Here is a 25,216-nt window from a genome sequence, read left to right on the forward strand (position 1 = left end):
AAGCATGCTGCATAATGCGTAGTGACGTGATTCCAGCAGTGTTCTTACACGGGGCTTGAGATGTCGCAACCGCTTGCAATTGCCTATGCACATTCACGTATGTATGTATGTTTGACTTCTTTCGCACCGTACGTAGCCAACCGTGCTAATCGGAAGTGCCCTTTGTTTTCACACAAAAGCTTCTTAAAGTCTCTCGCCTCTGTCCACCTACCAGTGTAAATGGGTTCGCCGCAGTTAGCCGATTGGGGCAGGTCATGCGTGGTGGGGTAAAAGTGTGGGTACACCCACCTCTTCGAAGATGTCTGGCCAGTGTGAAAGAGTGAGGCCGAAACACCCTTTAAGAGCGGGGCTCAGGGACAAAAACAACATAAGGGCAATTTATGTTTCTTATTCGGTCAAATAAATCTCAATATTTCAAGAGCCACAATGCACGCGGGTACGAGACGGTGGTCCTTCATAAATAACTGTCACGAAGCAACTCCTTCATGAGCCGCATGTGGCTCCGGAATAGCAGGTTGCCGTCCCCTAGCCATGGTAAAGTGAACTTCCATGGTAAAGTGAACTTCCATGGTAAAGTGGACTTCCATGGTAAAGTGGACTTCCATGGTAAAGTGAACTTCCAGGGTCAGGGGTCGGCAACCAAAATAACTAGAAGAGCCATTTTGTTTCGAATTTCAAGAACCGCACTGCAGTTCTTAAAGAGCCGCAGGTTGCTCAAAAGCCCCTCGTCTAGAGGGACTCTTGAGAAAGCCCTTCCGCTAGCAGGGGCACGGACGAGTAGTTGTAGGGCTGCACCTTTAACCGCGTCCAGGACAAAGTGGGTTAATGGGCAGTCACGTCTAACTCAAGAGACAAATGAAAATTAATGGCAGTTGCTAACATTCGTGTTGTGTCAAGGAAATAATGAACTGTGGGTGATCAGTGACGCCTGGCATCCCTCGCTGCTGCTGGTGACAAATGGAGCTGCATTCTCGGCTAAGCTGTGGGAAGCTTTGCTTAATGCCCTCTATATGGAAGCTATGGCAGTCGAGGAGATGAGGATGTTCTGGTGGATGTTGGGTTTAGCAAGGAAGGATGGGGTGAGAAATTAAGAAGTGAGAGGAAGACTCAAGGTGGTAGAAATCACAGAGAAGATGAGAGAGAGAGAGAGAAAAGGCTGGTGTGGTTCGGTCATGTTGAGAGACAACAGGAAAATAACGTGGATCAGAAGGTGCAAGGGATGCAAGTGGAAGGAATGAGATCAAGAGGAAGGCGGAAGAAGAGGTGGGAGGGGGGGCGATGTGGGGCGATCGGACACGGTGGCCCGAGGAGCGGAAAAAGAGATGGCACAGGACAGGGCAGCGTGGAGAATGTTAGGAAGGACAGCAGACCCCTCTTGAGTGGGACAAACGCGTGGAATAATAAGAAGATATCGAATGGGGTGGTAAAAAAAAACCTGTTCTTATTCACGGAAATGTAAGGTGATAAATCAAGCAAAGAATTTCAATTATGAGAATATTTAAGCCATCGTTCCATCAATGGTCATAACATTTTTTTACTTGACAGCAGCGCTTATCACAAATGTTTTAATTCGAAAAAAACGTGAAATTACACCTCTTCCTCCACTGTGGCTGGAGGTTTTTGGCGATGGTGTGAGAAATGTATTAAAAAAAAAGAATCAATGGACTGCAATAAAGCCATTGATCTGATGGGTCATGTGCACTTAGTAGCATGGATTGCTTTTGAAGGCTCTGTGTTTAAGAGTTCACAAAATTTTCGGCAGCTCAATAGCGGCGGCCGTGTGACCGTGACACTTTGCCTCGCGATCGCACTTCACTGTTGCGGCCAGAACATTGGATTTTAACTTAGCTTCGCGAAGGTCAGTGAGCAACAGAGGTGGGACAAAGTCATTGTTATGCAAGTCCAAGTCGAGTCGCAAGTCATCAAATTCATGACTCGAGTCTGACTCGAGTCCAAGTCACATGACTCGAGTCCACATCTCATAGGTGGGACAAAGTCATTGTTATGCAAGTCCAAGTCGAGTCGCAAGTCATCAAATTCATGACTCGAGTCTGACTCGAGTCCAAGTCACATGACTCGAGTCCACACCTCTGGTGAGCAACACCCAATTTCACAAGCACGCCTCTTAGATCATTGTCTTTATAATGCCCAAGAACCCAAAGGCTCACTCCTTGTCCTTGCTTCCACACAGTTGCATTTTTTTAATGGATTGTCTCATTTTTTTACATAGTGCTATTTTTAAAGCGACATAAGTGAAGGGAATGTGCTCAAAGTAAACGCTTGCATGCTAATTATCCTTGTGTCTACAAAAATGCATGCCCAGGCATACGCGATGTTAAGTATGCGCACTGGAGCATGCTTCAGTAACAGCACTCTTGTAAACGCACGCAAATGCAGGGATGCGTGCGCGAGTCTGGGCTGTCTGCCGCGATTTGTTTTCGCTTAAAATAAAAGTACCGACGGCGGGGGGGGGGGTCCGTAATGAAGTGTGTCTGGGCCCGTGGAGTTGTTCCACCATATTAGTCTCGCGCGCAACTGTGGCCGACTGCGTCCATCACTGTTTTGCTGTTCGGAAAAAAGGATCAGCTAACTGAAATCTCGCAGAGCCAACGATCTCTACGGTACGCGTGGTCCTTTCTACTTTCAGGCACAAGCATGGGCTCGGGTGGAAGCCCGATTGACCAATCGCCACCCCCCCCCCCTCCCATGCACAAATAAACACGTGCCACTCGACGTCTGCATTAGAACTGATGGTTATCACCCACTTCTAACCGGTTCGATGAATAGCTAATCGTGATTGGGAGCTGCAATTCGATCCCAGAAACGGTTCTGTCTGATCTCCGTTTTTTACTCTTTCTGTTGGTCTCATTTGCCGTTTGTTCCGTCGCATTTGCGACAATTTTGAGTCGTACCTTTAGCCCAAAATGTAACTGAAACACGTCAATCTATAGGTTTAGAGTAGACTAAATGGTAAATAATGGCTGTTTACACGCACGACTCGGGGCACGGTTTGTTACGAGCCTCGAGGATTGATATTAAGCAACGAATTGATGGACCGCTGGACAGCACGTGCGCACGTATGCACACACGGGCACGAAGCTCAAATGTGCGTGCGTGGATAGTGTAATATAATGTTAGACACACGTTTAATACGTTATTTCATTTCGCTAATACAGTCATCTGAAATCGGCTGTGGAAGATGTTTTTGCCCCAAGTCATTAAAAAATCAATCCTCTCACTTTGCTGCACGTCAACATAGCGGTGGTGGGGAAGAAAAACACAATTTGCAATTGTGTGTGTGTTTCGTACACAAGCATTGCATATTCGCTTGAATATGGACGTGTCGATGAACCGCTGAGCTGCTTAAGTGGAGAAACTCCGTGTGTAAAGAGTCACATAAAAGATGGCTTCATTTAAAATTCCAGGCACTTCTGAGCAAGCCGGGGGGGGGGGGGTGGGGGGGGGGCCTGCCATGTGCCTTGGCTTCCCCAGCCTGGGCCCCCGTGTCTGCATAGCTGTCATTCCACTGTCGCTTGCCGATTTCCTCAACCGTGCGCTGTTGAGTGCCGGCCTTGCTCCCCGCGCCCCCCGTTCCCACTGGCACCCTCCCTAGCACCCCTTTACCCAACCTCGCTCCCTTCCGCCCCCTTCCGCCCTCTACTCCCACACCCCCCCCCCCCCTGTGATGAGATCGGAGCAGGCGAGTGAAGTTATTACCACCCCCTGAGGTACAAATTAGAATGCACGGTATGTTCAACTTTCTTTCGCACAGTACGTGGCCAATCGTGGTAATCCGGAGGCGCGGGGGAAGAACGACAAACTAAATGGCAAAAAAGCGATTCTAAAGAAATGAGTTTTCAATCTTGATTATTTAAAAGCGCTATAAGCTCCAAGTGGCTTCCTAATATCAGAAGGAAGAGCGTTCCAGACGGCAGCAGAAGCGCATCTGGAAGCGCGCGATGCAGCGACCGTCTGTGGAATAAATCGCAATACAGGAAGAGGGGAGAACCACGCATGAATACATTGTGCCACTAGGCGTATTATTACACAACTGGAAACAATTACACATTTCCTACTCTGGCTACCTCCACAAGAGCACAGTTATAGGAAAACCGGGATAGGTGACAAACCCTCGCGGGCAGGCATGCCTGTGAGGCCAGACTCCGTTAAAAGCAAGAGACTGCCACCAAGACCAACGTAGAGGTTTACTGTTTGTAAAAGATGCCCTCTCCACAAATACAGAGATCCCCCATATAGTCATAACAGACTGTTGGGGCAGTTGCTGTTATCAAGCATCTAACACCACACCCAGCCGCCGTTGTCTCCCCAGCGGCGATGTTTACACACCGCAGCAGGTACTCATTTGAGGCTGAGTCGACCTAGGGGAGGCGCAGGACCGGTTCAGATAAACATCACTGGGTGTTGGCCGTGAGCGGGAATTGAACTCGGGGCCACCAGGTTCGTAGCGCAGCGTGCTCATCGTGCTCACCGTTGCGCCACTGCTTCCCATTATTCGCCATGCGCACGCGTGCGACAATAGACGCCCCGTGTGTTTTGTGTTGTTCTGCGATGTTATTTAACCCCCTTGAGTGCAATGTGTTCACCACCGGCGAGGCTTCGCCGCGACATTGCCCGTAACTTTGAACTCCATTGGGTGCCAGTCGGTTAACTCCCATTTCCACAATGATGTCGGTAGTCTTATAAAAGCTGTTTTAATCTCGCCCAATAATAGGCAGGGGGTTTGCCATTGCTGCTGCTTTAGTAATGAAATGAGATACAATATGCATGTAAAATCACCATAGAATGATTCAATTGCAGCCCTCTGTCAATTCACTGTGGAATGAAGGACTCCCCATGCCATGTTGGTCATGCCGGTTGTTTGAACGCACTGGATCACGGGAATCTGTGGGTTGGTGAAGGGAATTATCGATTGCTGGGTATCCAACTCAGGTCACCGGACTCAGAGTGCAGTGTGATAACCACTGCACCACCCTTCCAGATGGGACAATTGCGTGAGCATAAACGATCGTATAAGATATCTGTCCAGCTCTTAACATGCTACACATGCGAGTTGCTTCCCAGAAGAAGGTCAATTGCCAGAAACGTTGGACCACTGTGTATATTTTGCTGTTGCTGTAAGTCAGTGTTCATCACGAATGTGGTGAATGTCTGTTCTTAATTGTGCTTGTGCACCACTGTCAATGCAGGTGCTCAGTGTTAGATACACCTCCCTGTGCATAGCTCTTCAAAGGAACTCGGTCCACTTAAAAAAAATATTGTCACCCAAATATTGTCACGGAAACTCACTCGCCAGTCGACGGTGGCCACGCATGCCTGTAATCCAGCACCCTCTTGGCGAGGGTTGGCGCATTGGACGGACAAATGTTGTTGAACTCCGCCCTTCCTGTGGGCATGGAAGGTGCCATAAACGGTGTGCCAGGAGACGGTGGTGCAGCAACTGTGGACTCCAGCCGTTCCATTCGCATGGGAGAGAGTTTGGTCCCCCACCCCCCCAGCACGCGTGCGTTTTTTTTCTTCTTCCACGCGCTCCGGTTTCGTCCCACGCGTGTAAACACTCATTAATTGGCCAATAATAACTTAATATATAGAGGAGCACAGAGCTTGGGGGGTGGGGTGGTGCCTGCCGGCTTATCACCTCTGGCTGCCTCTCCCGCTCGTCTGCGGTTCCTCACGCCGCTGAGTCCTTCCCCTCCGTTGGAGAGCGAGCGAGCGAATACTGTGGTGTGTGTTGCAAGTTGAGTTGCTACCGTACGTTGATCGGTATGGTGCCCGGCGTTTTTCCCCCTCGGAAAGCTGCAGAGCTCAACCGTGAAAACAACCCATGCTGAAGTATTGCTCCTTAAATGGCTTCCACGGAATAAAAATGGCCCAGATGAAAAAATAAAATCCGCAAATGGGATTCCAACTGTCGTGTCATGACATGAATACATTTGCCATTCAGAACTCTGCAGCCAACAGCGCGATCATCACATATCAGTGAATGGCCCGAGTAGATGACATCAAAGCATTTACTTCTGAAGTGACTTCAAGAAGCTTCTTTATCCATGCTCGGGGCAAAAAGTGCAACGAGTGCTTCTCGCATGTTAATCATCCCAAACATGTTAAGTGTCAGAGCTGGCGGGATGTTAACTACCTTGCGTGGTATACAGGAGGTCGTGGGTTCGATCCCAACCCTAACGCCTGTGTATTTGAAGTTTGCATGTTCTCTCTCCCCGTGGTCGTGTGGATTTTTCTCCAGGTCCTCTGGTTTTTCTCCCCACATTTAGAATTAACATGCATTTAGAGTATTTGGCTGCTAAAAATGTCCGCGTGATAAGCCGCTTCATTGAGCTATCATTTGTGGCCAGGTCACTTTTTAAAAAAAGCTATATAGCTCAGTGGGCCTTACCTGGTAAAAAAAAAAGTTTAGTTTTATAATAAGCAACATGAACGAAATTAGTGTGAATTTTATGAACGTTTAATAATTGGTGATGACCTGGACCATCAGCTCGGTATACTTGTGAACCCAGATTCAAACCCAGGCTCTCAGGGCCATATTGTTAGTCACGGGCTTGACTTCGGCAGGGTCTCTTAACACTGCTCAGCTTAGGCTTGAGCCACTCAGTCGCTTGGCTCAGGCTCAGCTCATGGAGATCCTGAACATAGCCCGAATCGTGCTGAGAGCCGGCTCAAGTTCGAAATGGCTTTGAGCCGGCTCGCTTGGGACGAGAGCCGAGAGCCATGCCCGAGCCGAGCCGTGACGCCGAATTTACAGCGCGTTAGCAGCATCACTGACTCGGTTCCACTAAATTCCCTGAGCCATCTCCGCCACCCAGGCCTGGGAAATATCGTCACTTGCAACCGGCTGTGGTGATGCCGTGCAGCTTGCACTGGCAATTTTGTGCTAAGTGGAGAAATAAATTAAATGCTCCAAATATATTTTCTGATTAATGTAAGCTGAAGAGATAATGCAATTATTGCGATTACATTTACGTTCAGTTTGCCACTTGTAATGCCATGGTGGCGAGGCTTAATTCGTAGAGATGGCAGAGGCCACTTGAATTACCTTCTACCCGAATAATAAAAGCGGCAGACACAAATCAACGTGAGTACAAAAACAATTTCACATGATAATGAGATTTTTATTTGCCGCGTTCGAGTAATTGGAGCCCCGTGTTGCTTCTGAGATGTGGGTGGAATATTTATGGCCGGGTGAAGGCCACATTCACAACTGCCGTGGGGGGTTGTCTGTCACACGCCTTTGTTGTTCCTATCAGCCACATTTTCCCTTCTAGGGACAAAAACAAGGCTACCGCATAGTTGCTCGCCGTTGTGCCGCATAGCTTGTTGCTTGGGGGTGTCCTTCGTGTTGTTCGGTGCGATGTCCGACGTTCCGTGCCACGTGCCGTGGGAGCTCCAGTTTATGAAGCAGCTCTCAGATTCAGTTACCAAAGAAGCTCCCGTGACGTGGAGCAACACGTTGAACATCATGCCGAACAACACAGGGTCCACAAACAGAAAGTACATGAGAGGGCTAAAAGAAAAGGATGCGATGGAATGAAACTTTTTTTTTTACAAACTGTCGTGGTCTGAGAGCTGAGGACTGAACAATGACAATTGTACAAAAGTGGTACCCAGATTGTTCCGGATTCAGCTGCAACTGTCAACCGTTGAAATGGATTAATTTAGCAACTATCCAACTGCATTCGCATACAATTAGCATGCTATTTACATACACACTAAGAATAATAATTTAAATTTAGAAAGCGCTCCCTTAAGCAGTCGTTCGCAGTGGCGCTATGCATGAAAAGGCGGAAATAGTTGAACATCAACCAAGAAAAATAAGAGGTGAAAAATACGTTTGAAAATAACTCAACGGAGGGAAAGCCATTTTAAACAGATACAGTAAAACCTTGGATTGCGAGTAACTTGGTCTGCGAGTGTTTTGCAAGACGAGCTAATTTTTTTTATAAATATTAATTTAATAAACGAGCGAGGTCTTGCAGTACGAGTAACACGCGTATAGCTTTGTCTGCCGAGCGTCACGTGATCACAACTGATATACGAGTGCTTTGGATTACAAACACGTTTCCGGAACGAATTATGCTCGCAATCCAAGGTTTTACTGTACGTGTGTAGTCGAGATTTGAAGACTTGTGAGTTTCTTGGAAGACCCTGACCTCGAAGTGGCAAGGAGGGCCAGAGTTTAGTTGCCACAATCACAAAGGTTCCATCACGCCCTCCCCCCCCCCGTGTGAATCCTGAGACCGTGGGACAGTGAGCAATGCACCATCTGAGGATCTTAATAATATTGATGAAATAGACGTGGCCGAAGGAGATCAAGAAGGAGCACGTTCACACATGCGTGAATAGTTTTCAAACACGAGGTTCAAGGAATGTGCTTTCATGACGTAATCGTCATTCGGTGGCACTGCACGGATGCCAATTGTTGTATAATAAATTTTTCTAAAATATTTTTTTTCGTGATCAATGAACTGATTTCATTGGTTAAATCACCACAGCACTCATTCCGTTTCCTTCCTTGCAAAATAAATTTCAAAGAAAAATCACGATGCTCTGCCAACCAAAACTTCAGAGCGGTTCTGGTTTTCGTGAGCAAAGGGCATGATGGTCTATTGATGATGTGGCAGCTCCTGCTGCAGCCCTGACAGTCCTCTCCCTGTTGGTATTCAAAGTGAGGTTTGCAAGTGAGTATAGAAATTCAGTCGGAATTTTTTTTCATAAATTTATGTTTGTATATTTGTCACGACATGTTTTTTTTTATTCTTTGGCCGCTTCCTGTTGCTCTACTTCAATTTTCACCGGAACTACAAAGTAGTGTTATATTTATAGGTACACACATTTATTTACATAGGACAATAGTCATGTCATGTGTATATTTTGCCTTAAAATGTATTTTTGGAGTGGAGCAGTGGGACAACGGTTAGTTGCGCCGTGCTCTGTATCCGGTCAATTGAACCCTCAGTTAAATTCCGAGTCAGTGGTGAATACGAACATTGACCAGCAAGGCGAAGTACGGTCAAACAACCCCGCGGCGGACACAGCATGGGTGGGGCATTCATCCATCAGTGGGAATTGCAAAGGGCCATAAAATATGATTTTATTATTGTTTGCACACATATGTATAAAGTTTTCCGGCGCAGGAGACGGATTAAACATGCTGAAAACAACGTACGCCTTCGTGGTTAAGGGCTTGCTTGGAGATGTCCCCAGGTGTTGGTGCGATCTGTGAGCTCTCATCGTCATTGACAGGTGGTGCTGCTGAGTGGCCACCTGGACAGCTGGGACGTCGGTCAGGGAGCCATGGATGACGGTGGCGGAGCCTTCATCTCCTGGGAGGCCCTTTCACTCATTCGAGACCTCGGCAAGTGCTTGTGTGTGTGTGTGTGAGATTGTGTGTGTGTGAGATTGTGTGTGTGTGAGATTGTGTGTGTGTGAGATTGTGTGCGTGTGAGATTGTGTGTGTGTGCGCGTGGGGAGTGGTGGCATAGCGGTAAGCGTGCTGTGCTACGAACCCGGCGACCCGAGTCCGATTGCTGCTCACGGCCAACACCAGTGACTGATCTGAATCGGTCCTGGGCATCCCCTAGGTCGACTCAGCCTCAAATGAGGACCTGGTGCGGTGTATAAACATCGCCGCTGGGGAGATAAAGGTGGCCGGGCGTGGTGCTGGCCACCCACCCCCTCGTGTGCCGTGACGGCCTTCATAGTTGCTCGCTAGCAACACTTGCCTCAAAAGTCCGTTAAGGCTATCCGAGGATCTTTGTCTTTGCGTGTGGCAAAGCCTCTTCCGACGCTCAGGAAGGACGTGGAAAAGTGCTCTTGACGCTGGGAGCGATTGCTCGCATGGTAGAGTAGTGTTGATGGTGGCGGCGGTGGTGGTGGTGGCTTGGCGTGTGTGTTTTCTGGGAGCGGAGGGAGAGTGCTGTGTCTGTGAAGAACCTGCTTAGGACAACAATGAAAACCCCAAAGGACCTATTACATTTGACAGGAAATGATTCCGGAATTTAAAATTCACATGGGAATTTTAAGGATTTCTTTTTTAATCAATAGCAATCCATCTCAGTTTGTTAATGTAACCTGTTTGAAATTATCATACTTTGAGTAGTACTGTGGGAAATAATTTACCAATTTGGAAAATGCATCAGCTAAGGTATTTATTGCTTTTAGTGCTAGTGAAATCACATAATTGTAAATTCTACCACTGGTTTTTTTGCTAAAAAGTGGAACATTGATGTTCACGCACAGGGGAGTGAAATTATTGGAGCTGCAGGATTTGAGCTTTCATTCACCATTTGCTATTCGATCCTTGGTCTGCAATCAAAGTTAAGCGTTCTGGACCATTTCACTTCCAATCTACATTTGTAAAACTGAAAGTCGTAAGAAAAAAAGCCGGCAACTTTTTAGAGACTTTGCAACAACAACCAAGATCCTACTGCACTTCCTGTCGTAGAAAGCCCTAGCATGTCACCGCCCCCAAAACCAATCTTCGAAGCCATTAACGAACATTACGTCCCCTTCTCTGCGTTTCCCGTGTGGTTACCATTAAGACCGAAGCTAACGAAAGCCCTCCCCCCCCCTCCCATATATCACAACTAACACCGGGTTAAGTGGCGACAGCTGTTGTAAAGTTGTGGTGACTTCCCATTGCAGCGGGCATCATCACCGGTGACCACTTTAACATTTTTCCACATGGCCTGGGTGTAGGCGCTCGTTGAAGACAAAAAAACCCGCAGGCATGGAGTACCTCGCGGCCTCACAGCCTAGAGGCTGGGAGCCCAGGTGCACAGGATGGGGGTGCAGCTGACCTCAGGCGTGTGTTTCTAATCGAATTTTTCTCAAATGTGAGCACAGCTTACAGCGGGGTTATACTCGTTGTGATATCCGATTCAACGCAGAGTTTGTTTCCCCAGTGTCAACAAAGAAACATTTGATTGTCATGCATGCATGACGGTTTTTTTTCATTTCATCCTCTCACAATGTCAGCATTAGCAAGTTCTTAACTCCATGCATGACTGGTCTTCTAAAGCCATAATGCACATTTGAAATTTAGTGGAAATTACATGGCTTGTTTCCCATGCACATGCACATTTCTAAAGCTAAGGAATGTCTGCGGAGCACATGGTGATTTGCGTAAAATGTTTTCCACTGACCTAAATAGGTGACATTTAATTTTTGATGAACGTCGGTTTGGAAACGAACAATGCGCTTGCCCACATCAGCTGAGAAGCATCGCACACACTCGTGCTTTCCACCCTGCACTTTCAAAGAATGTAGTTTAAATGACAAGGAACAAATACATTCGATTTTGCATTCTCGCAGACAAATGATGCAAATGTGCCAAACCACAGGCTAAAAGATTTCACACCAGAGTAGGCACATTGGTGAATGCAACAACAACAACAAACCCATGCTCTAATTAGTAACGTTCTACCTGTGTTGAACACAAACTCAGGTGCGTTATCTATTAAAGCAGTTCACTGCCGTTCTCTCGGTTTTTTTCTAGCTGTGCAAAAAACATTGAGGAGGTGGATTAGAGTGATGACAATGGAACTATGATGCAAAACTATTTTGCCACTACATGTTGGATGCCGATTATCATCACCATCATCATCACCTATGACAAAATCACCATGAATGGCAACCAGTCTCATTGGATCTCAGAGTCTAATCTGGTTAGTTTCTTGGATGGGTGACCACTGGTTGTATGTAAGGCATAGGGATACAAGGTGGACAGAAACTGACAGATCAGCAATGTACTCTTAGTTCTTTCGGTAAAGTCACGTAGGTAAAACATTTAATTAAAATTAATAAAAAATAAAATAATAAAATCACGACGTTTCGGAGGCAACACAAGTCTCCGTCGTCAGGTGGGACCGTCACTGCCAGATTTGCTGCATCAAGATGCAGACTTGTGTTGCCTCCGAAACGTCGTGATTTTATTATTATTTTTTTATTTTAATTTCATTTTTTACCTACATGACTTTACCGAAAGAACTAAGAGTATGAATCCTTGCAGTCACGAAAGCTTCAAATCTAGAGATCAGCAATGTGCTTAATGCACATACAGATTCCGTATTCACACATTGGGTCTTACTCTGGATTTATTCCATGAGCTTTGAGTAGTATCCCCTCCTTTGTGTGGGGTTTCTCTGGACACTCCAGGTTACTGCCACAAACTAAACACTCAATAAATGAAATGGCTCACCAACTCAATACAGGACTGTGCTACGAAAAAATGAGTCTTGAAACTCAGCGAGGCATTCCTGGATCAATGAAGAGCATGGCCATGGTCGTGTATTGCTTCAACTCTGCCGTAATTGTTCACAAGAACGCTTCGCAGCGGAATCAGTTTAGACTGCGAATGCACTGATCTAAAAACAGACAACAAACCACTCGAGCGTATGCACGAGGTCCCCCACTTCAAAGAGCTTTCATGCTAAATGGGAGGGGGGGAAGTGGAGTGAGGAGCGGAAGGAAAACACATACAGAGGAGGGTGCTGTGGGAAAGGCCAGATGTAAGAGATGAGCTTTAAGGAGGGACTTGGCTGCTGAGAAAAATAGAGGAGAGAGAGACGAGGATGGAGGGTTGAAAGGGAGTCCCTTTGGTTGGTCGTGGATCGTTGGCATAGCCGGGTTAACGTGGGCACTCGTGTAAGGAATTGATGAACCTCCCTCCACTGTCCACGTTACCCTCTCTTCATAGGCTGGCACCTGCGCCCCTCTCTGGTCCATGCACCCCCTCCCCCCACTCGCGGTGCAGTGGCACCGCCTGCACACACTGGACAGCCACGCCGCTGTGCTGATAACGAGAAGGGGCTGGGGAGGGACACGAGTTAGTAGCGCGAGTGGAGGAGGATGAGAGACGCGAGGGCATTAGCAGGAAGGAGAGTAGAGGGGGGTGAGAGAGAGAGGTGTGTGAGGTATAAGGAAGCATCTTCTTGGTTCTTTCGGTAAAGTCACGTAGAAGGGAAATAATAAAATAATAAAAATAAAACATAATAAAATAATTCTCACTGAGAATTTTATTTTGTTTTATTTTTATTATTTTATTATTTCCCTTCTACGTGACTTTACCAAAAGTACCAAGAAGATGAATCCCTGCAGTCACGAAAGCTTTAAATCGAAGTATAAGGAAGCAGTTTGTGAGTGTTTGCAGCGAGTGCAGAAATGCGTGGAAAGCCGGTGAAGAGCAACAAGGAGGGGAAATCAATCCCGGTTGCGGATTTACGGGATGGATTGAAGGGACTCGAGGGCAGGAGTTTGCTAGGCCAGACAAAAAAGGAGGTTGTGATCATTTGAATGGGTGAGTGACACTCATGATAAAGGTTTTTGGGTTAGATCGCGTAAGTATAAATGTGTCGTAACCCTCCACCACCCGACGCAGCAAATTAGTATGAGATTTGTCACGTAAACAACACGCCAATTAGTTACTACTTCAGCCCACCGTTGTGTGTTGGAGAGTAAATCCACAACATTTACAATTTGAGTAGTACGAGGTTTTCGCTGGTAATTGCATCAACCAGCATCACCGGGCGATTTGCTAGAATAGTGAAGCAATCCCACTGCTTCCGGTCTTCAATAGAACAGGACGACGTCATCACCTGAAGCCTACGTGTTCGAGTGACAATCACGTTGATGAGTGTCGGCACAGGCAGAGGTTGTAAAGTGTTGTTGACGTTACTTAATGCACACACAGCGTGTCATGAAGGTACGTTATTAGTGTACGTTTCCCCATTCATAATCGCCTCCGTGTATTTCCACAACCATTGGTAAGATTAATGGGAAATGTATCATAAACAACACTACACCCGTAGTGTAGTTGTGATCTTGAATTGAAGCTTTCGTGACTGCAGGACTCCATACTCTTTGGTTCTTTCGGTAAAGTCACGTAGATTGAAAATTAAAAGATCACGACGTTTCGATCGCAACACAAGCAACGTTAGGTAATTCCAAGCGTGCTGACGTCAGCAGTTCTCCTGCTGTGTTTGTTTCACCTGATGACGGTTGCTTGTGTTGCGATTGACACGTCCTGTAGTTGTAATCATCGTATTCAGCCCTTGCTTAATCCACTGCTGGATGAACGCCTCCCCGAACCCTCTGCATCTTTCACATTTCCTGTGGCGCATTAAATCCACCCACCCCCTGCACACGAGCCGATTTCAGCGCTCCATCTCTCCGGTGGACGCACCTCTCCGGCAGAACCTCTCCGGCAGTTGCGGTCGTAATATCAATATCCCACAGTACCACGTTCTATTACGTCGCAGCCTTCGGATACCTTATTGAGTAACACACGGTCCTCCGGGTAAAACATGCTCTGTACATGAATTCGAACTAAATGGAGTCCTTTTTCGTTTTTTTTTTACGTTGCCCAACTCTGGCAATTACGTCGCCGAATGAATGGCAAGCGTGTTGCACGCCAGCGTCCAGCGTCGCGTGTCACAGGAGCGGCAGTGTGTGTGTGTGTGATGTTTAAATTGGATGCGAGCTGCTCACCCTCATGAATAGGCCCGTGTGACGCGGGGGCTTGGCCCGGCAATTTGAGAGGCGACTCTGAGGCGTCTGACCGGGCCGTGCCGCGAAAAAAGTCTCCGTGCTCGCCGCGTGATGGCTCAATTTGTTTTCGCGGAGACACCGATAGGTCGTGAGGAGCCGTGTGATGGATTTTATTTATTTTCCAGCGGCTTTGGAAAAGATTAATGGCGGTGCAATTACATTAATCTTTTAACCTAGTTTACATCACACGGCAGAATTACTTGCCTCCATACATTAAACATCAGGAGGATGCTATCGTGGTGTAGCAGTCAGCACACTGGACCTGAAATGCAGAAGTCGCCGGTTCGAACTCCAAACGTGGGGGCGCCACGGTGGCGAGATGTTATCTGCCTCGCCTGGTATGCAGAAGGTCGTGGGTTCTATCCCAACCCTGACGCTTGTATATTTTGAGTTTTGCATGTCTCTCTCCACACATTCGCATGGGTTTTTCTCCAGGTCCTCCGGTTTCACCTCCACATTTAGAATCAACGTGCGTTTATAGTGTTTTGCTGCTGTACATTTCCACGTGATAAGCCACTTTGTTAAGCTATCATTTGTGACCAGGCCGCGTCTGAAAAAGAGCTACGTAGCTCAGTGGGCCTTACCTGGTAAAATAAAAATAGTTTTCTTTTGTTTTAGTGAAACAATGGGCAAGCTGCTTAAAATCTCCTTGCCTCCGTCTACCCAGCAGTATAAAAGGGTACACCGCAGTTAGTTGTTCGGCAGGTCGCGTTTGCTAGGACATAGTTGCGGACACTGCCACCTCTGCAAAGACGTGCGGCCACCATGGAAGAATAGGCCAAAACACCCTCCATAGGGGTTCTCTGGATCTGCTTGCATTGGGGACGCCCTTCCATCGACAGTGGCGCGGGCTCGCAACTGTTGGTGCCGCTCCTTTTACCTTCACATTTGAGCGCAGGAAAAAAAATCTGCCTTCGTGCGTTAAACATGAGAGGGCCACACACACACAGCTGACAAAGGTGTTGGTTAAGGCCATGAGTATTCCATTTTAATTGTACGGAGGGAGGCAAACGTAAACGTTTCATTATGTTTTTGTGAGCGAAAAGCAATTTGCGCGCACATTTCGCAGTTAACACAGAAGGCGTCCGTAACACCTGCAACTTTCAGAACTGTCGCTGAGCCCAAGTGTGAATGGCTTCATGATTTTTCGAGAAATCTCTAACGCGGAGGAAAGTTGTAATGGATGTTTCATTCTAAGTGATGTTTTGCAGTGACTAGTGTCTCGAAACAATGTTTAAGTAACGTGACTATGACTTAGGTGAATGACTCCCCTTTGTTTATGGATAAAATAGTTCGAGGAATACAAAGTGGTAAAATTTTAACAAAAAATCTCGGTTTATCTTTACCATTTGTTTTGGGACAATGTAAAAAAAACATTGATATCTCTCACCATTCAATATTTCATTTTGCGGGTATGCATCTTAAGTGCATGTGTCACGGGTAGAACTATAATTACTTATTTTTGTTTATTTTTTGTGGAATCTGCCGCCCTCTCCGCTGATCCTGTGTACCTGTACACTCTTTACTGTCCCTGTTTTTTTGCGACCGCCGCATTTTTCTCCACTCCTCCACGTCTCTTGAGTGTGAAGATTCTTCCACTTGTGTGGGCCTCCCTTCCCTTGCCCCTTTCCGTCGCGCGGAGTTCTCACTCCCCTTTTCATATGACCTCATGGCATTAGCCCGTGTTTTCTCCGTCTTTCCTTTATCGACACAATATCAATACTTTTTATCCATGCGCTTTTTTATTATTGGTACATTTTTCTCCGGGTCCTCCAGTTTTTCCCTCCACATTTAAAAAACACGCGTTTAGAGTGTTTGGCTGCTTTCCATTTCCAAGTCATGAACCATTTCGCCGAGCTATCATTTGTGGCCAGGTTGCTTCTGAAAAAGAGCAATATAGCTCAGTGGGCCTTACCTGGTAAAATTAAAAAATTTTTAGTTATATATTGGAATATTTTATACACAAAATAGGATGTGAGTAATTCCAGCTGTATAATAAAAGTCCAATATTCAAAGGGCCTTGTGCATCTCTGCCTTTAAAGTCCTGTCGTCGCCAAAAAGGCCAAGGTTTTCCCCCCTGACCACTCTTGTCATTTCCTCCTCCCACTCCTAGCCTAATCATAGTAAAGAATGTAATGGTACAGCCCAGCAATTGCCTGCTCACACCACTTTCTGGCAGAATGAACGGTATTTGGCCTACTCTTCCACACTGGCTATGCGTTTTGAACGAGGTTCGAGTACCCACATATAAAGCATCACATGGAAATCCTGGTGATCGACTAACTGCTGGGTGGACAGAAGAGGTGGGGGAAATGTGAGACTTTCAATCGCCTTGCTGAGAGATTGAATGGAACCGCCGGTGTCCTCTGGAAGCCCAGTGTGCTGACCGTTAGACCACGGCACAGCTATCAAAGTGCTGTAGTTAAATTTAGGGCGGAAGACGACGCTGTCGGGAGCTTGCTTATGAGCCCGGTGGAGCAGAAAAATTGAGATGCAAGCGCTGACGTCCTGCGGACGGCAGCGAGATTTTTAAGCGGCGGGCGCAGCAGGAGGCCGGCCTGACATCGTGCGATTGTTTGAATGGCACCTGGCGTGCTACAACATACGGTGGTTTTAACTCTTTGTGTTACTTGAAAACTTGTGTCCGTGGCTTTGTTATTGATGCTGAACTAAGAATGGAGATTTTTTTTTTCCACCAGCGTCGACAAATATCAATTCGTGGTTGTTTTCTTTTTACATTGAGAATGGGGGAAAAAGTCGACCGTTTTTGCAGATTGATTCTTTAAAAAAGACTAATCATGCAGTTTGTCATTCAGATCCATGTTCTTAATAATTCAAGCCTAATTGGAATAATCAATCGTTTCCTTTTGAACGAAAGAAAACAAACGTACATTAAATAACCTTCAAATGTAAATACATCTCTTCTCTACCATTGATTTAACAGTAGTTTTTTTGTTGTTGCTGAAATTAGGTGCTTTGAAATGACAGACCTTTGAAAAATATCTTGATGGAGTTGCACAGTATGAAAATCTGCTTTCGTCAGATTTTATCCGTACCCAATCCACAGAATAAAATGTCTTTAAAGTTTTTTAGAACAAGTAACCACGTGTAGTCCAGGTGCAAATCACAATTGATTCCAGTATATATTTTGATGAGAGGCCACATTTCAACTACATAGCTTTACAATTAATGTTTAAGACCTGCCAATGTCAACACCTGTCAGTAGCTTTCTGAAGTGGAGCAAGTCTTTAATGCATTTTCAGTTTCCATGTTTCCATTCTGTACCTTGGAGTGGTGAATGTTTCGTCAAACCCAACCTTTCTGGCATGATGACGCTCTCGTTTACACGTGACTTAAAATGGGCATTAGTGTGTTAAACCCAAGCCGAGTGTGTGCTCAATAACTTGTATTAATGTGGCCATTGTTTCACTTTCGTAAGCCCTTCGTACACACGCACATGTATATATACGAAAACAAAGGGACGGTGCTGTGGTGTAATTGTTAGTACACTGGACATTCAATTCAGAATTGGCCCGTTGATCTACTGGCTTGAAACAATGGTGCAAGTCTCTTAAATCCTCCCGTCTTTGTCCACCCAGCAGTATAATTAGGTGCACCACTGTTGGTCTATTGGCAGGTCGCGTGTGGTGGGGCAAAGTGCGGGTAACCCCCACTTCTTCCAATACGTCTGGCCTGCGCGGAATATTAGGCCAAAATACTCCCTATGAGGAGCTTCCTAGAGCTCCCTGTAAGGGAGCCCTTTTCCGTCAGGAGTGGCATGAACTGAACATCTGTGAAACAGAGCTTTATAGCTCATGGGATTCCTCCAGTGTACATAAATATTCTGATTCTGATGAATAATCAATGACAGGGCTGCACCTTTACCTTTGACATATAAACTCAGTATTCTACAGCTGCGTTATATGAAAAAAAACAAGAGAAAGACAACAGGGAGTAAGAGAGAGAGAGACAGAGAGAGAAGGAGACACAGAGAGAGAGAATAGCCAGCATCCTTGCTTGATGTTCCCGATTTCAGTGAGATTAGTGAGCTTAGTCGCACAGCAATCAGCCACGGGTGATATCTCCGAGCTAATTAACTGCTGCAAGAATGTGACTTGAAACTTCATGATGGTCGCAATCAGTCAGATGGCGTGTAGTTTTATCCACCGCGGCAAAAAAAAAACCGTGGCATAGTAATTGCATGCCATGGGTTATCCCAGACGCGCTGGGCTCCGCTGGAGCTTTTATAAAGAACATAGGACGGTGGCCTCAGCGTATGACTGTGTCTCGCAAACGCCAGGAGGTTCACCCTCTCAAGCATTCGTCTACGTGTTGACACCTTTAACACTACGCGCTGTAATTTAGTCCGACAAAACGGAACCAAGACCGAGCAGTGCTCAAACGAGCATGGAGATGGGCACGCTTGGAATTACATTGAGACACAGAAGGAGGGAGACGTGGATTAGAGGTGAGATGCCGGTTAATGGCATCTCTAGAACTATATTCTTGGTTCTTTCGGTAAAGTCACGTAGAATGGAAATAATAAAATAAAACATAACAAAATAATATAATAATATTAAATAATATAATAATATATAAATATTAAACAATAACATTTTATTTAAAGCTTTCGTGACTGCAGGGATTCATATTCTTGGTTCTTTCGGTAAAGTCACGTAGAAGGGAAATAACAAAATAATTTAAATATAAAACAATAAATTGTTTTATATTTATAGAATATGAATCTCTGCAGTCACGAAAGCTTTAAATCAAAATCTCGCGAACTGTTAAGGGATGAGGTAAGTGGGCCTGTGCAGAAGACGCCGTGGCTAGAAGGAACGATGGCAGATGGTCAAGAATAATAAAAGAGCGGCAGTGAAGGAACAGGGCGTGTCTGAGAAGGGGGGCATCTGCCGAGGAGATGGCGCCATCAAAATCAGCTCGTGCGCAGGCCCTAGGTGGATTGTCGCACCGTGCAGGAAACGTGAGAGACGTCAATGGGTTTGGGGAGTCCTTCATTCAGCAGTGGATTGATCACGGCCGATTTTGCTGGAAGGTATTGACGCACATCAGGCTGCCCTGGGGAGGTTCAACTTGTTTTTCCCTCGCAGGTCTGAGGCCCAAAAGGACGATGCGCCTGGTGCTCTGGACGGGTGAGGAGCAAGGAGGCATTGGAGCGGCTCGGTATTTCCAGGACCACAAGGTACAACGACCTGATGCCGCATTCCCACGCGCATTTATTTCCACCAAACTAGCTAGTGTGGAAGAGTAGGCCAAATACCGTTCATTCTGCCAGAAAGTGGTGTGAGCAGGCATTCGCTGGGCTGTACCAATACCCTCTTTACTTTGATTAGGCTAGGAGTGGGGGGAGGAAATGGCAAGAGTGGTCAGGGGGGAAAACCTTGGCCTTTTCGGGGACTACAGGACTTGAAAGGCAGAGATGCACAAGCCCCTTTGAATATTGGACTTTTTATTATAGAGCTGGAATTGCTCACATCCTGTTCTCTGTGTATAAAATATTCCTATATATAACTAAACTTCTTTTTTACCAGGTAAGGCCCACTGAGCTACATGGCTCTTTTTTCTATGTATGTACGAACATGTGTTGAACTTTGTTCGCACCGTACGTAGCTAACCGTGCTTTACCGGAGGTGGCGTGGCCACAAATGATGGCTCAGCGAAGTGGTTCACAACGTGGGAATGTATAGCAGCCAAATACTCTAAACGCATGTTGATTCAAAATGTGGAGGGAAAAACCGGAGGACCCGGAGAAAAATCCATGGGACCGCGGGGAGGGAGACACACAAACTCCACATGTACAGGCGTCAGGGTCGGGCTCGAACCCACGACCTCCTGTATACCTAGCGAGGTAGTTAACATCTTGCCACCACGGTGCCCCTTATTTAGTGAGACGGCACAGTTTTGAAAATCCAGCGTGAGCTGAGCCAGAATTTGTATTGCAGCCTCACCGGCTGAGCTGACTTGGGTGTTGCGGTAACCACTTGGTCGCTTGGCTCGCTTGTTCCCTTGCAAAAGCGCGCAAACGTGCCCAGCGCCCGAGCTCCCTTGGAAAACAGCCGTGACATCTCTGAGTCCACTTCAGCAGGGTCACATCTTTAATGTATTGAAAAATAGCCGAAAATTTGCATTAAAAAAACTGCTGAAAATTACAATAAAAATAATTAAATTGGGATGCCATAAGCTGACACAAGTGTGCATTTAAACCGTGATAAAAATAGAATATAATTAAGATCACGAGATTACTTCCCTCCGACTGCGGGCAGTGCCGGATTATGCGAGTGTGGGGCCTGTAGCATGTGTTATAAAGGGGCCCTAAATAAAATAAAAATATTAAAACACAAATGTTTAACTTGCATAGTAAAGTAATTGTATTTTTTCATTTGCTACACAGACAGATAATATGGCAAAGCGCTAATCTTAAATACCCAGTCGTTCATTAAAGTTGAAGGCAGTCTAGTACTATAGTAATAGAGCAAGTGCAGAATCACTGAACCGGAATTGATTGCTTGAAAGCATTTAGCGCGGGGCCCTTGAAAGTGCGGGGCCCGTAGTATATGTAGCTACTTTTGCTACGCGGATAATCCGGCACTGACTGCGGGGCGGGGTGGGTGGAGGTTGGTGGCAGGGGGGAGCAGCATGGGGGTAACCAACACCCAAATGAGAGCATCAAGAGGCTGATACGCACATCTCCTTCATAAAATTAAAAGTGAAAGGCAAGCAACAGTAGAGCGAATGTGGCCATGAAACCCAAACTAAGGACCATCTAGTACACCAATGTAGTCTGCGCTCCTTCAAAAGAGAAATAGTTAAACTACGCTAACTCTCTCTCTCTCTCTCCTGAAGCCCTCTCGTGGCTCGCGTCAATAGACATTGACATCTAGCCCCTGAACATATTGCCAAACACAAGAATAGCATAGAACAATTGCCTATTAATATGTATTAAGTTTAACACGGAAACAAACTTTCTTCAATGCCTCTGTCCACCCAGCAGTATAAATGGGTACGGCATTGTTAGTGAATCGGCAGGTCGTGCGTGGTGGGGTGAAGTATGGGTAATCCCACCTCTTCCAAAGATATTTGTCAGATATTGGTATTTTTGTGTGTGTTTAGTTTATTGTCCTTCCCCCGCACCTCCGATTATTAGCACGGTGAGTTACCTACTGTGCGAAAGAAGTTCAACATACATACAAGTCCACTGTGGAAGAGTAGGCCAAATATCGTCTAGGAGGGTTCTGTCTAGATCTCCCTCCCATGGAGGCCCTTCTCCCAGCAGTGGTGGAAGCGAGCAGTTGCAAGGCTGCAACCTTTATCTGCGCCCTTTTTTTCATCAACACCGCACCGGTGATTTAATTTATCTGCCCCACGTTCATATCGCTTGTTATTATTGCTATACACCAATGTGGTGAATGTACGCAGTGTAACGATTATCTAATTCTAGATTTGAAGCTTTCGTGACTGCAAGGATTCATATTCTTAGGTTTTTTCGGTAAAGTCACGTAGGTAAAACATTAAAATTAATAAAAGTAAAGTAAAATAAAAAATCACGACGTTTCGGAGGCAACACAAGCTTCCGTCTTCAGGTGGAACCGTCACAGCCAAGACAGCTGTATCAAGTAAAGCTTGTGTTGCCTCCGAAACGTCGTGATTTTTATTTATTTTACTTTTATTAATTTTAATGTTTTACCTACGTGACTTTACCGAAAAAACCTAAGAATATGAACGATTATCTAGTTTCTCGAATGTGGGCCATTTTTATCACGTTAATTCCTCTAGTTCGAACCGCAGATGATAATGCTCGCTGCTTAATTGAGTTATTAAGGCCTCTATTTAAAAAGGTAGCCATGCGTGTAGTTTCATGTACAGTAAAATCTATTAATTACTGCTGCACTGTTGTTACAATTCGGCCAGAAACTAGATTGTTGGGGTAATTTGGACATCTCGGGGAATCTGTGTAATCAATTACGTTTCATAATTTACAGCAATGTGAATGTTTAACAACATGTGTGTAATGTTGTGGCTGTATTGAGATGTAAAATATAAATTTTGGTTTCAACACCGAGTAATAATTGTTCATGCTTAAGATAGTTTTGTAGAAAGAAAAAAACTACATTCACAAGATTGTACAGGAATACAATCAGGCTGTTAATAAAAGCTACATCACATTTTATTAGCGATGCATGACTGCATCGATTAATATCTACCCTTAAGCTCATGGTCCTTGCAACACATTGCACGTGTGAGAATTAATGTTTTTTGACACATTTTTCGCAAGATAATAGGATAATGTCACACCTACAGCCATGTAGAGGCGCCTCGTTCCACCACAGTGTACAGTTAGAATTGATTCTCGAATCGAATCGCGACCAAACATCGTGACATTCCGTCCAATCGCTTGAACGTCGGGAGGGGAAATTGGATACATACAGCATCTAACAAACAAAAACATCGGCCTTAACAACAAGTAATTTTGTAGGTAGATATGTATGTTGAACTTCTTTCACACCATACGTATCCAACCATTATTGGTAACACATGGTAGACCAAGTGATAAAAATGATTATCAACATCGTCGGTAAGGCAATTCACACGTTGGATATAAATTATTGCGAAGAAGTTTTTGTCAAGCACAGACATTATCTTCAACCAGTAATCCCAGAAATAGCTTAGGTGTCAGTGTTTTAAAATAATTTGAATGCATAATGATATTCTTTGTTCTTATTCTTTGGTTCTTTCGTTAAAGTCACGTAGATAGAAACATTAAAAAGTGAATACAATAAAATTAATAAAAAACAAAAACAACACTAATGTCGACTGTAGCCTGGTTATTCAGTTTGGTGAGTGTACTGGCAGTCTATAATGTAGACTGTAGCAATGGTTATTATGCATAATGATAGTTTATGTATTCACCACGTTGATTGGGTTCAGGCCAAAAAGCACGGCTCTCGTCTTGAGAGAAGCGATACGAGGACTTGTGAGAAAGCGTCGGAAGCATTGGCGGGACGATTCGTTCAGCTGTTGTTTGCTCTTTGAAATGAAATTTTCTTCAAAGGCATCAAATACGTGCGAACAGCCGAGAGTTTCTATTAACGGCACCGAGTCGATTTCTAGCTGTCCACGATTGAATTATGACATGTCTGCGACACGGGAGGCCGTTATCAATTGATGGTGTTGTTGCGAATTCCGCGGTGATTTAAACCGAGGGCCGCTACCGCTGCTGGGACCGTCTCGGGCACGACGCCTCAACTGGGAAAAACATTTGCACGTCCACTCGTGTGCTGTTATCGATTTTCTAGTGGGTCTCTCTGCATGCCTCTTTGGAGACTTTAAGGACTTTCAAATCATCTTTCTGTAATGGCAACCGAGCTGTCTGAGCGCGGATCTTCGACTCCCTTAGCAATCTGCGACAATTTTTTGTAATTTTTGTAATAAAAATGTTTGATTCTTTGGTTCTTTCGGTAAAGTCACGTATAAAGATAAAATAATAAATTAAATATAAATATAAAATAATAAATTAAATACTACCTATTACTTAATTTATTACTTTATCTTTATACGTGACTTTACCGAAAGAACCAAAGAATAATTCCTGCAGTCACGAAAGCTCCAAAATTAAAAATGTTTGAGTAATTTTTTGTATATATATTTTTTATATATATAAAGGGGACGCGTCGCGAGCAGACGTCGCAAGATGGCCCGAGCGCACGGCAGTTGTTGACCCGTCACCACGATCGTGCAAATCGTGGCAAGCGCACAGAGGGCTCTGAGCGACTCCGTGTGAACGCTTTGACACCGCCACCACCACCGCCGCCGCTCCCCCCTCTCCTCCCCAAAGCGAGGTTCCCAAGCGGCGCCGAGCCCTCGTCGGGTTTGATATCGATCGGACCGAAATCACGTCGTGATCTCACGGCCTTCGGAGGGGGGCTTTGGTGCCTGTTGCGAAGTCAATTGCGCCGGAGGTCCTGACCCCCCGGTTGGCTTGTTTAGCTGGCGTCAGGAACTCGCCATGGAATGTGGAAAGGGGTGGAGTAGAGGTCAGGGTGAGAGGGTTTACATTAGTGCCGATTGGCTCATTATCTCGTTCACTGCTGACTTGGACAATGTTTTAAGAGCCTCGGCGCTGCGAGGCAGCAGACGGTTGTTTGTTAATGTTGGTGTGCACTGGCACACTCAAGATCCTCGCTAGAGGTGGCTCTGTTTATCAGTCTTGTCCGCGTGTGCCCTTCTGGCTAATGGCTAGTGCCCGATCAAGCCAACACATCCCTCTGAAGGAGCCGTTTTATTTACGTAAGTGGTAACAATTAAATCTGTGCCAAAATTGGCGATGAAAGTGCTGTAAATTTGGAGTGAAGTTGGCGAGCGAGCGACGCTCAATCAAAGCGGAACACCACAGGCCCTATCTGTCCAGAGTAACCAAGGTGCGAGTGTGAATTAATCTGCCACAGATTAGGTCATGGCCTTCTTCAGACACCGCTGGGGCAATGCGAAGGCCTGGTGTGGGAAAAGCCAAAGTTCATCGCTTGCTGAAATAGACTTCGGGGAGGCTGTTTTCGTAACGTTAGTGCGTTCATGTCAGGGAATTGCTCAACGTTTTAATATTCAAAGGATATGCACAGACCTG

At 45.7% G+C, this 25,216-nt stretch overlaps 1 protein-coding gene across 1 annotated transcript in view; it reads left to right on the top strand.

The window, feature by feature from the left end:
* Positions 1 to 25,216, top strand: part of CPQ (carboxypeptidase Q) — a 64,176-nt gene that overhangs the window by 12,083 nt on the left and 26,877 nt on the right. Inside the window, exons 6-7 of the mRNA XM_078855931.1 lie at positions 9,274 to 9,385; positions 19,689 to 19,780. Of these exons, the coding sequence (XP_078712057.1) occupies positions 9,274 to 9,385; positions 19,689 to 19,780 (204 nt within the window). The remainder of the gene's footprint in view (positions 1 to 9,273; positions 9,386 to 19,688; positions 19,781 to 25,216) is intronic.

The sequence above is a fragment of the Lampetra fluviatilis genome, chromosome 4 (assembly GCF_964198595.1).
Source record: "Lampetra fluviatilis chromosome 4, kcLamFluv1.1, whole genome shotgun sequence".
Classification (NCBI taxonomy): domain Eukaryota; kingdom Metazoa; phylum Chordata; class Hyperoartia; order Petromyzontiformes; family Petromyzontidae; genus Lampetra; species Lampetra fluviatilis.